Genomic DNA, 12,677 nt, shown 5'->3' with positions numbered 1-12,677 from the left:
AGGCCCTTCTTTACGCTCCATTCACTAGATCTCCATTGACTATGATAGAAGTTTGGGCACAAGTAAATCCCAACAATGAAAACAACAAACTTAGCTTGGGACACTGAGGGTAATGGCCTAAAAGAGGCACCTAATACCATGTAAGATGCCTGGGGTGTCCAGACCAGCTACATGGAGCAAACACAACACAAGACCTAAAGGAAAGCCATACCCTTCTGGAGCTGATGCTAGGCAGACATCCCTGGGAATCTGTAATGGAGTCAATTTCTGTGTGTCAGTTTATTCTACCTGCACCCAGGGGTACAGTATGAATGGAAGGTACATAACACAAAATTCTCCGCTTGAGTGTCTATAACCTCAAATCCTCTGGTTCTCATCTCCCTTACCCTTTGCTCACCTGCATGATGAAGGAAACAGGGGAAAAGCTAAGGATGTTCACATAGTGTCTAGATAGTAGCCTGTCCACAACCAGGGGATTTCTCAGGAGCACATTCTCTGTCTTGAAGATTGACTTCACCTCTGTCATAGGACTTTGTGTAGTAAACACCTCCCCTGCCTTGGCTTTGTGGTCCAGTCCTATGTATCTGAAAATGGAAAACCTATTAAAGAATGTTATGGGGAATGGTCAAAGACAATTGGTCTTTAGTCTTCTTATTAAATTCTTCTTTAACTATCCCGCTAATTTCATTCTCCGTGCCATGTGTGAATACTGTGAACTCTAGGTATCAGCAACTGGAAAGACTGGAATGAGTAAATCAAGTGCCAGCAACTGCAGTCAGATAATCGGTCCTAGGGTCCATGTGTCTGTGGGGTCAGCAGCTGGAGCTAAGGAGGGTCTAAGCACCAGCAATGAGAGGGACCATGGGTCATAAGACCCATGTGGTTGGGATGCCAGAAACTGGGAGGGATCAATGTGTTTATATTTTCAACTGACCTGATGTGTATGGGTGTATATTTGTAATTCACTCTCAGATTTCAAGCTGGACTAGCCAGTGGAGGAAACCCTGTATCAATCTTTCTCAGACTCACTTTCTGAGCAAGACATGGATATCCAGGGTCTGGGCACACTGAGAGACCGAGCTGAGATTCAAGGGGTCTCTCAGTGGGGGAAGGGGTGCTTCTGAGAGAAGACAGTGGTGTGCGTGTATGCATCTGTTTTTGCTAGCGAAAATAAAGCTGGGCTAGATGGCAGTTAAGGGAAGACCCACATAGCAGGTAAGACAGCCCAGGATGTGGGCATATATATGAGAAGGACTGAGGGTCCATGCTTATATACAAGGGATCTGCAAATGTGGGTATGCTGGTGAATCTAGAGAGTGAGTATTTGGGTGGTTTTGCTACTGAACTTCAATGCCAATCAGCCAGAGAGGAGGAACGGGACTTGGCTAGCTATACTTAGGTTGCTTGTGAATTCTGGTAGTGTTATATGTAGGTGCTCTTAAAGTCCGTGTCCCTCTCTGTGGCAGTTTGCATAGTCGACTTGTTTGTGTCCTGTGTGGAATTTGCATAATGAGGTGGGATTCCTGTGCACAAAGAACCATTAAGACTGACCTTGCTATCTCTTGTGCAACCAGGGGGAGTGGAGAATTGCCTGGCTAACACAGGGTGCAGATAAGGAGGGGGCCCTGTGGAGGCAGGAAAGCCCTGCTTGGGATCAGCAAAGACAGTAAAATAACAGGAATCTGAGGGGTTCTTTGCTTCTTCGAAAGGCTTCGTGTCTGATAACTGACCTTTGCCTCATTACCGGTGAAATGCATATTGCAACTCACACCCCTGCATATGCTAATGAAGATTATAGAGGTCATGCTAAACATATATGACTATAGCACTTGTCTCTCCACCCAAATCATGCTACACGTCACATAGGGGGGGGAACCTCAAAGTTTTGGGGATAAAAGATGGAGAAAATGATTGTTAAAGTGGGGAGAAGAACCTCAATACCTGACAGACCAGTCGACGGACTGCGTTCTCTTCTTCCACCACAGGCAGGGACACCTCTCTGGGTAAGCGCTGCGCCTCTCGCCCTCTGGGTGAAAGTTATCCCCGGGTTGTTGTATTACTATCAAGTTTGCTAGCAATATTAACCTTAATTAGTAGCACTATTGTAGTTAGTGAATTTATCAATGGCAATCTGAAATCTGCTTCTGTCGCTTTCAATAAAATAACTGATTTCGATTTTTGTGCATCTGCTCAGTGCAAGTCCTTTTGCTGGGGCTCTGATAAACAAATCAGTGAAAATCCTGGGACTCTGACAGACAAATTTCAAAACTACATTCCTTTTAACGTGACATCCTCTGTGTGTATGCATGTGTGGGCCTCTCTAGGATACATGTTCGGTACTGGATGAACACATGAATGGGAAAGCAGCAGCTGTATCTATTGGCCTGGAACAGAGAGACCTCTTGACCTCAGAGTGCACCAGACTGGCCTCCAGTGGCCAGGAAGAACAAATCTTTAGGTCCCAGAGTCTGCTGCTGTTGGCAGCCTTCCAACAACCCTTAACACTGTGACCTCTTTTCCAGAACTGGACTGTGGACATGTTGATGGTCAATAGGATCACATCCAATTCACTTGCAGTTACATCCTACAGCATACAGAGGGAATTTACCTTGTGACTAAGCTTATCTCCATGATAACCACTACAAACTGGGTAGATTGCCTACCCTGCTCTCGAGAAGGATGCATGAAGAGATATGGACACTGAGTCACTAAGCTCTGTCCATTGCCAGTGTCCAAGCAACGTACATAAAATTAAAGGCCACTCATCATCATCCAAAGTGATACCAGCAATTAATTTACCATAGTGCACATGGAGAAAAATGTTTGGAATAGAGTTAGTAAGGAGATAGAGCAGACTGCAATGACCAGCCACGGGGCTTGATCAAATAAGTGTACTTATCAGTAGTCTGCTTACACACAACTGGTCCCTTTTCTCCCCTTTTCTCTGCTTTCCCATCCCCACTTTATTTTCACCCTCTGCTTCTCTGCACTTCTCCCCTCCCTTCAAAAAAACTGTCCAAGTGCTGTAACAAGGGGGATGTACATGTTAAGGTGTACCATCTGCTGGGCAAATCTCATTTGTTGAACCTTTAACAGGACAAGAGCATGAGGAATTGCAGGATGTTAGAGACAACCAAAGTACAGTACTGTATATGCAGATGGCCAACCCCAAGCTGTGGCATCACTAACAAGACAGAAACATGAGAAGTGGAAGCACATATTACATATCAAAGGGGTTAGCAGCTTTAGAGAGCTGATGTCCAGCACAGAAATTAACAGGATATTCATATAAATTTCAAATAAGAGTGTAAAATTATCAGGTCTTTAAGAAGTGCAAGTGCAAGAACTGTCCATCCTGAGCCTCAGGAAGAAAAACAGACACATCAGAAGACTAGCTTGGCTAAACAGGAAAGTCATAGCTACATTGCAAAACAGCTCCATACAGGAGGTAGAAGCCAGGACAGGCTACCAATTAGTAATCTAGAAACATTGATCAGGTACACAGGGCTGGTGTCAGGAAAGCCAAAGGGAAGTGCAATAAGAAAAGCTTCTACTTACTGCACGGGTAGTAAAAGGCTGAACAAGGGAACTGTATGACCATCACTGAATGAGCAGCAGAAACAGAGGCGACTGTGGCATTTAATACCTTCTCTGCCTCAGTCTTCACCAACAAGGTCTCCTAGGCCTCTGTGATTAGTTAAAGGGTTCAAGAAGGAGAAGAAGTACCAGCAGTGGTTGAGAATCGAGTCAGGGAATGCTTGAGAAAACTCAGCTCATTCAAGTCCATGGGATCCAGCAGGCTCCACCTGATGACAATTAGAAAACAGGCCAATGTCCTTGCAAGGCTGTTATTAGCCCGGAAAAATCATGGAGCTCAGAGGAGGTTCCCAAGAAATGGAAGAAGTCAGATGTCACACCCATCTTAAAAAATGACCTGAAAAACAACTGAGGGAGCTGAAGACCAGACAGCCTTACACTGGTCCTGGGGAAAATCATGGATTGAGTCCTCTTCGATCCCATTTTAGCAAAAATTAAGAAGGAAGAGATTGGGAACTGTCAACAACTGTTGAGAAATACAACTGTTGAGAAATCATGCCTAATCAACCTGATAGCCTTCTAGGATAGCCTTCTAGGATTTGCAGACAACAGGAGAGCAGTAGATACCATTTACCTCAACTTTAGAAAGGCTTTCAATACTGTTTCCCACAATGCATTGTATACAATTTGGGACATTACAGTCTGGGTAGGTGGACAATCAGACTGGTAAAAAATGGTTCAATACTTGATCTCAGAGGGTGATGGTTAGCCGGCAGTACTATGCCTGACAGTCAATAATAAGGGAAGTACTACAGGAGTATAATCTGTTGTCCATGTTGTTTAATGCATTTATGAATTACTTAGAGGATGCAACAGAGTTTACTCTTTTCAAGGTAGCAGATGACACCATATCAGGGTGACTAGTTGGTATGTTCAAATGCAAAACTGCCATCTAAAGAGACACAAACAGACTGGAGGAATGGGACAAGAGAAATCTTACTAAATTCAACAAGAACAAATGCAATGTCCTGCTCCTGGGAAGGTAGACCCCAGTTGCAACAGCACGGACTGTGGACTGAGTGACTGGGGATCGACTCTGCTCAAAAAGACTTGCAGGGTTCTTCTGAGACAGCAAGCTGAACATGAGCCAGAAGTGTGCCCTAACAGCAGAGAAGACCAAAAGGATTGGCGCTCCATTAAAAGGAGCATAGCTAATAGATCAAGGGAAGATAATATCCCCCTCTATTTATTCAGAAATTCTTAGACCACGTCTAGATACTGCTTCCAGTTTTAGGCCTCCCAGTAAAGACAAGTAAAATATCAACAAGCTGCAGTGAGTTCAGTGGAGGGCTACAGGATGGCCAAGGGGATAGAGCACTTTTCCTGTGAGGAGAGGCTGAGGGAGCTGAGCTTTATCAGCTTGGAGAAGAGATGGCTTTGGGGGGACCTCATGGCAGCCTTTCAGTGACTCTCTTTTGTACTGTTAAATCTACTTGCAAGTGGAAATATCATGAGAAAATTTTCTTTAAAGTTTTCCTGATCAGTAAGCTTTCTATTTTCGGGGAAAAAAAAAAAAAAAAAAGGAATTAGGAAGATATGCTTTTATGTTTTACTCTTTCTAGGTCACTGATTAGAAAAAAAAATCATAAATAGGACATAAGTAGCAAAAAGTCTTTTTTTCCCAATTTTTTCTTTCCTTTTTCTTCCTACTTTATTCTGGTAACACTTGTGAAGGTAATGAGGAATTATGAAAAAATACCCTTGAAAGCCCATCCCTGGTGAACAAGCAGCAACATGCTTTGCCTAGACAACTTTCCCAAAGTGTCACTCAGAAGATGTAGTGGAAGGATATAGCCTGAGTGAAACATACCATGAAAATGTCCCAGACTGAAATCTTTAATGTATTTTTGTGGGCTTTAAAAAACTTATATTTTTCAAAATAGAATTTGACTTTAAAATTATTTGAGCTGCTACATATGAACTTTTTCCAGGAAGCAGTTTGGTTAGCTGAAAGATGGTGAATTTTGGATGCAGTTTTTCCAGAGGGTTTCTTCTCTTACTAACAAGCTCTTCCTTGCAGATGTGTCATCAGTCCATTGTTGCTAGTGTGCCCCCTGGAGTGTCTCCACCCATGGGATTACTCCGCAGAGATCCTCAACTCCTCAATGCTTGTTACAGTTCAGCCTTTATCTGTGTCTGTCTACCTTTATGAAAGTCAAGACTGACCAGGAGGTAGTTCAGTCTAAAAGGGTTTCTATCCGATACGATGTTGCAGTCAATGTAAGGGTTTAGTAATAAGACTGAAACTACAGAGTAAAGGATTATTAAATTCATCAGATAACTATTTTTCTGATACTGTCATTAATTGTGCCTCAACCTGAAAAATGTAAGTTACTGACTGATATATCCAGCCTGAGACAGGATGCAGACTGAAGCCTAGCACTACCTAATGTGTTCACAGCTTGGAAAACAGCTCTGTAAAAATTGGACACATAGTCAGTATTATGCATATTGGTTCATATATAAGTAACTAGATACCACTGCCGTGTGCAGTGGTAACTCAGTGGTAACTGCCTTGTTATGGATATAGGAAATGGACTTTATTCTTATGAACTACATTGCTCTTAATCAGGATCTAGTAACAGATTATTCCCTATGGTTTCCATTCTTGAGATGGAAATTAAATATTTGCTCACAGTATTTAACAAGAAATTATAAGATTGCTGATGAATCTGTGTGCAAGTTTGTACTCCTCCATGACAGAGCATTTTGAGAGTGTTCTTACATGTGCCTTTGAATGTGTATGTTCAGGACCATGCAAATGAGAATTTACATTTTTATAAAAAAATCTATGTGTGCATTAATGAGTGGAATTTTCAATGCAAAAATTGCTGTTATTATGCATATGAGTTTTTATATTTCTTTCAATGAAAAGCAGATCTTAGGTGGGGGTGTGTGTCTGAGTTCATGTGCTATATATGTGTAAGTTTATGTATACCTTTTTACTATGGATTAGTATAAGTGATATCTTTTTATATTCATGTACTTATACACATCCTTGTGTGCAAGTGTGGACCATGGCTGTCGACTTACTATTTGCAATTCATTCTATAATTGTCTATGTGAAGTTCATGAAATACATGGTAAAACTTACATTTCAGGAGGGAGAGAGAGCAGGATGGAAGGGAGGGAGGGAGAAAAGGAGGACAGACTGTAAGTGACTTTGAAGCTGTTCCCAAAGGTTTATTTGAGAATCATAATCTTTATAGATAGTGCTTTCACACTGAAAGTTAACATATTCTGATATTGATTATTTCCTTAGCGGACAAATCCTAGCTCTTTCCAAGAGATGACAAATGTTACAGCAATACTGGAATTCAGGCTACTGGGCTTCAGTAGCAACCCACACTGCCAGATCCTGCTATTCACAGTGTTTTTGGTTATTTACATTCTCACCATCGTAGGAAACATCATTATTATTTTAGTGGTGACACTGGAGCCACGACTTCATTCACCCATGTACAAATTTCTCAAGAACCTCTCTTTCCTAGAGGTCTGTTACACCACCACAATTGTACCCAAGATGCTGGCCAATCTACTGGCAAAGAGGAAGAGCATCTCATTCTCAGGATGCATGGCACAACTTTACTACTTCATTTCCTTGGGAGCCACTGAGTGCTACCTCTTGGCAGCGATGGCATATGACAGATACCTTGCGGTCTGTGAACCCCTGCACTATGGTGTGGCCATGACTGCTGAGTCTTATACCCGTCTGGCTGTGGGTTCGTGGGTCACTGGTGTTTTCACTGGTTTTCTGCCCTGTCTGATGGTCTCCAGATTGCATTTCTGCAGTTACAACCTTATTGATCACTTCTTCTGCGATATCTCTCCACTATTGAAGCTCTCATGTTCAGACACTACTGTCACAGAAACTGTCATCTTCATCCTCTCTCTCCTGGTCCTTTCCAGCTGTTTTCTGTTGACGCTTGTCTCATACCTACTTATAATTCTCAGTATCCTGAAGATACCCTCTGCTTCTGGAAAAAGAATTACCTTCTCCACCTGCAGCTCACACCTCATGGTAGTGACGATATACTATGGTACAATGATTTCCATGTATGTCCGTCCCATCTATAACCTGTCCTCAGAGCTCAATAAGGCTGTATCTGTGCTCTACACAGTCGTCACACCCCTTCTGAACCCAGTAATCTACAGCTTGAGAAACAAGGCATTCCAGAAGGCCTTGGGAAAAATAGTCATCGGACACCATCATCTTCATTCTTTGTAAGTTGGGAACACTTCAAGACTGACTTTTGTTGATATTCAGGCTCTTTGCTGTATTCTGACTACAGAACAGGTTATTATCATGAGCATGAGTAACAGAACAGTTGTTGCTGCTTTTTTATAAAAAATAATTCAAGGCAGTTATTACTGTAAACCGAAATGACTCCTGGACTCTACAATGTTTCACTTTCCTCTTTTTCTTCTTTTTCCTCTTCCCCTCTTTCTTTGCCCACCATTTAATGTACTTTTAATTACTATTGTAATTACTATCTGAATTGCACTTTTTTTCTTGTTAGTGCACAAACACAAATACACATGAACATTCAAAGGTTAATATATTATTTTAAATTTACAAATTATTTATATGTGTCCTTGATTGTAGATTTTTCTCTTGGTTTGCCTAGTTAGTTTTTTTGAATTCACTGATTGAGAACAAATGTCATTCTCTTTTTCTTATATTTCATTTGGGGTATGTGAAACCAATCTCTTGACAGAGAGAAACACATTTTCAGAAACAATTTTTTGTTGTTTTACAATAATTTAACACTATGAGAAGTTAATGTGATATAGCGTGAATTTATTAAGTGTGCTGTTGCTTTCTCTTCACCTTTAGGCAATGTTTCAGGTGCTGAGACATCAGGGCATACTTGTACATTACTAGGTATAGAGTATATAGAACATCTGCTGGAGATTGTGACTTATGACAGAGAAGCCTTAGGAGACTTGCATCCTCCTGCAGCAGCTCCTTTATTCCATTGAATGACCCATGAACCCAAAGATGACGTTGTTGATAGGGACTGCAAAGAGCCAGAACAGTCTGAAAGACACACAACTACCATGGTGCTGCTAAAGACAGACACCAGAGCAAGCATTCCACTGAGTTCTTACTGTTTTCTGGATCTGGAGCAATTAAATTATCTGTACCCACGTCTTCTCACTGGCTCTGGCAGGAGCCCAAAGTACTTAGGAACCAAGGACAGAACTGCACCAGAGTCTGAAGACTACTCTGAAGACTACCATCATCAGATATTCAATGCAAACAGCAGTGAGAGTAGTCTTGCCTGACTTCAGCCACCCACAGTTACAAGCCTAAATCAGGATTCATGAAAGCTAGTTGAGGAGATCAACTCAGGTGCGTAACGAATACCCACTAATTATAACCTTGTGACATGTTAGATGCTCCAGAGTAAAGCTTTTAGTTAGTGGAATTGGCACTGGATCTGCCAGAGACCAGCCCCTCTTTTTGGAGTGACAGTTGGAGGCCACTCAGGACACTGTAGGACATTTACAAAGACAATAAATACGTGTGTTTAGGCAGCTGATTTTCTTCCCAGGTATAAACTTTGGATGAGATGAATGGCTTTCTATAAAGCACTGATGACACTGACTAGTATTTCAGTATAGTTCCTGTATAAGATGTCTTAAGGTAACGGAGACACCCATTGGGGCTGGCAGACACAGAATAGAGTAAGTCGGGAACCTGCACTTATCTGGAGGTGGCCATAATAGAGGCTTTGACAGAAGTTCATGAAGATATGCATACAAGCAGAATGTTTTCATTCTCTAATCAAAAACTATGGAATTAATTTTTTTGGCATTCTTTTCTGTTTTGCAATCACCTATCTGCAGAGCCTGCATGATTAACTCTTCATGTCTGACAAAAAAATTTATAAAATCATAGGAAGAAGCTGTGGCCTATTCCAGTGCCTATTCCAGAGATCCCTTCCCACCTACATTGTTCTATGGTTTTCCACACCATTTCCTTTTACATAGAGCCTTAGAATCATACTACAAAAATTCAAAGAAATCAGATTATAAGACAGCCCTCTCATTATCTATTGGCAAATTATGAATAAATATCATTGAATGCCTGGGCCCAAAGAGTTGTGGTGAATGGAATTAAATCCAGTTGGCAGCCGGTCACAAGTGGTGTTCCCCAGGGCTCAGTATTAGGGCCAATTCTGTTTAACATCTTTATTCACAATCTGGATGAGGGGATCAAGTGCTCCCTCAGCAAGTTAGCAGTGGCATCAAGTTGGGTGGGAGTGTTGATCTGCCTGAAGGTAGAAAGGCTCTATAGAGGGATCTGGACAGGCTGGATTGATGGGCCGAGGCCACCTGTATGAGTTTCAACATGGCTAAGTGTCGGGTCCTGCACTTTGGTCACAACAACCCCATGCAATGCTATAGGCTTGGGGACGAGTGGCTGGAAAGCTGCCCAGGTGGAAAAGGACCTGGGGGTGTTTTTTGACAGCTGACTGAATATGAGCCAGCAGTGGGCCCAGGTGGCCAAGAAGGCCAATAGCATCCTGGCCTGTATCAGAAATAGTGTGGCCAGCAGGAGTAGGGGAGTGATCATGCCCCTGTACTCGGCGTTGGTGAGGCCACACCTCGAATCCTGTGTTCAGTTTTGGCCCCTCACTACAAGAAAGACATTGAGGTGCTGAAGCGTGTCCAAAGAAGAGAAACAAAGATGGTGAAGGGTCTAGAGAACAAGACTTAAGAGGAGTGGCTGAGGGAAATGGAGAAGAGGAGGTTCAGGGAATATGTCATTGGTCTCTACAATTACCTGAAAGGAGGTTGTAGCGACGTGGGTGCCAGTCTCTTTTCTAAAGTAACAAGTGATAGAACAAGAGGAAAAGGCCTCAAGTTGCGCCAGGGGAGGTTTAGGCTGGATATTAGGAAAAATTTCTTCACCGAAAGGGTTGTTAAGTATTGGAACAAGCTGCCCAGGGAAGTGGTTGAGTCACCATCCCTGGAGGTACTTATAAGGTGTGTAGGGACATGGTTTAGTGGTGGACTTGGTAGAGTTAGGTTAACGGTTGGACTCAATGACCTTAAGGGTCTTTTCCAAACCTAAATGATTTTATGATTCTATGACCATTTTTTAAACTGCCTTAAAAATAAGTCTATCACACACCCAGGAAGAGACTAGGAGGAGAGTAACTGTGCATTGAATTCTCACAAAACTGGAAGAAATTAAGGGTAGCTGAAAGTTTTTGCAAGTGCAAAAATATCTGAGGCTACCCACAACTGAGGTGCCTGCAAGTAGCCTTGATTTTTGGTACTGAAGATGATAAAAATCAAATTATTCTTTTTTTTTTTTTTGCACTGAGAACCATCGTGGTTATGTGGAAAGATCCAGAGCAACCACAAAGATCTCTTCATATAGTCTGTCATGTGGTGGTGGTGGCCAGATTGCTGCTGATGGATTTACAATGAGAAATAGGGGTGTGAAGTACCCTGGGGTGCCTGGCATGGAGAGTCATCAAAGAATTCTTCTACCACCAAAAGCAGTAGGAGCAGAAGACAAGCTTTAGCCCACAAATTGGCACACCAAACTTCAGGACATACAGGAAGAGAGTAGTAGATGCTCGTATCTGACCAGCTTATCTACAAAGACACATTTTTAAGAAACAATTCACCTGGCCTATTTAAACATCTGTACCATAGGAGAGATTCTTATTACCCTGGAAGTGTATGCTTTTCATTCACTAATTGCTAAGAGAATATTAGATGAGTGTGGATATCTCTACTGCAGATGTGACTGAGAAGAAACCCAGGACATTTGCTATGGCCTATGGTTTCAAACAAAGAACACACCATGCAGCCACATATTAGCCCAGGACAGCGTGAATGTGAGGCTGTCTGGGGCTGGTGGAGACCTGCGTTACCTCAGTGTTATGGCCCCCCACTGGACCACTTAGCATAACACAGTTCAGGTATCAACCTGGGGACTAACTTTCAAACAGCTACAGCATTAATGTGCCTAAACATAGACATCCAGTACAATCTAAATGACCATAGGTACCTGAGATATTTAAAAGGCTGACAGAACTGACCCTTTAAATGTGGGATACCAGCACCTTGCTGGAGGAGCATCTGAGTTTAGACAGGGTACTGCAGGTATCTAAAATGAATTAGACAGATTTACTTGGTAATATGCAAGGTGAAATTCAGATCCAGATTGAGTTATCTACAATATTAGGTGTGCACAGGTGAGCTGGTTACCCTATATTCCATTGTAGACAAAGGACATCTAGACAAAACAGTCGGTGGGCCAAAGGGAGGATTCAGCCTACCCGAGCTCACACCAAGGGCTCACCTGAGGTCTTCGTACACAGGTATCTAGTACAAAATCAGATGTCCTATGTTATGCTTCCTGGTCTCCATCTACCTCTCCATAAGGGGCACAAGGCTCCCATAAATCTGGTACTGTGTCTGTCCCATGTGGATGTCCCAGAAACCCTAGTGCATTCTGACAAGTTGTTAGACATCTGTATATGCCTACAGCTTTGGTCAGCTAAACTGCATCCAGAACTGCATTCACTGCATTGGAAGATCATTCTACATGGTGTGAATTCGGGCAAAGTCCCTTTCTGCAGGATCAGGCTTCTTCCCTTTTTGTTCCCACTCCTTATCTCCTTTATTAGATACAAAAGAAGAAGCAACAAGAGTGGTTGAAGCTACACCAAGCTCGGGTCTTTGAGACAGAGAAGGCAGATCTTCACAGAATCATAGAATCACTAAGGTTGGAAAAGACCTGTAAGAACATCAAGTCCAACCATCAACTAACACCACCATCCCCACTAAACCATGTCCCACAATGCCATATCCAGAGGTTCCTTGAACACCTCCAGGGATGGTGACTCCACCACTTCCCTGGGCAGCCTATTCCAGTGTGTCAGCACTCTCTCAGTAAAGAAATTTCTCCTAATATCCAGTCTAAACCTCCCCTGGAGCAATTTGAGGCCATTTCCTCTTGTCCTGTCGCTAGTCACTTGGGAGAAGAGACCAACACCCACCTCTCTGCAACCCCCTTTCAGGTAATTGTAGAGAGTGATGAGGTCTCCCCT

The 12,677-nt window shown here is 42.5% G+C and overlaps 1 protein-coding gene across 1 annotated transcript; it reads left to right on the top strand.

Annotated features, from left to right (window-relative positions):
• The first annotated feature begins 6,886 nt into the window (after nucleotides 1-6,886).
• On the top strand, nucleotides 6,887-7,825 carry LOC104250962 (olfactory receptor 11L1). Its single transcript, XM_009811693.2, has one exon. The coding sequence runs from the start codon at nucleotides 6,887-6,889 to the stop codon at nucleotides 7,823-7,825; it is 939 nt and encodes a 312-aa protein (XP_009809995.1).
• Nucleotides 7,826-12,677: the final 4,852 nt, after the last annotated feature.

Source organism: Gavia stellata, chromosome 13 (assembly GCF_030936135.1).
Source record: "Gavia stellata isolate bGavSte3 chromosome 13, bGavSte3.hap2, whole genome shotgun sequence".
NCBI classification, from domain to species: Eukaryota; Metazoa; Chordata; class Aves; order Gaviiformes; family Gaviidae; genus Gavia; species Gavia stellata.
This window is presented reverse-complemented; position numbering and strand designations above follow the sequence as displayed.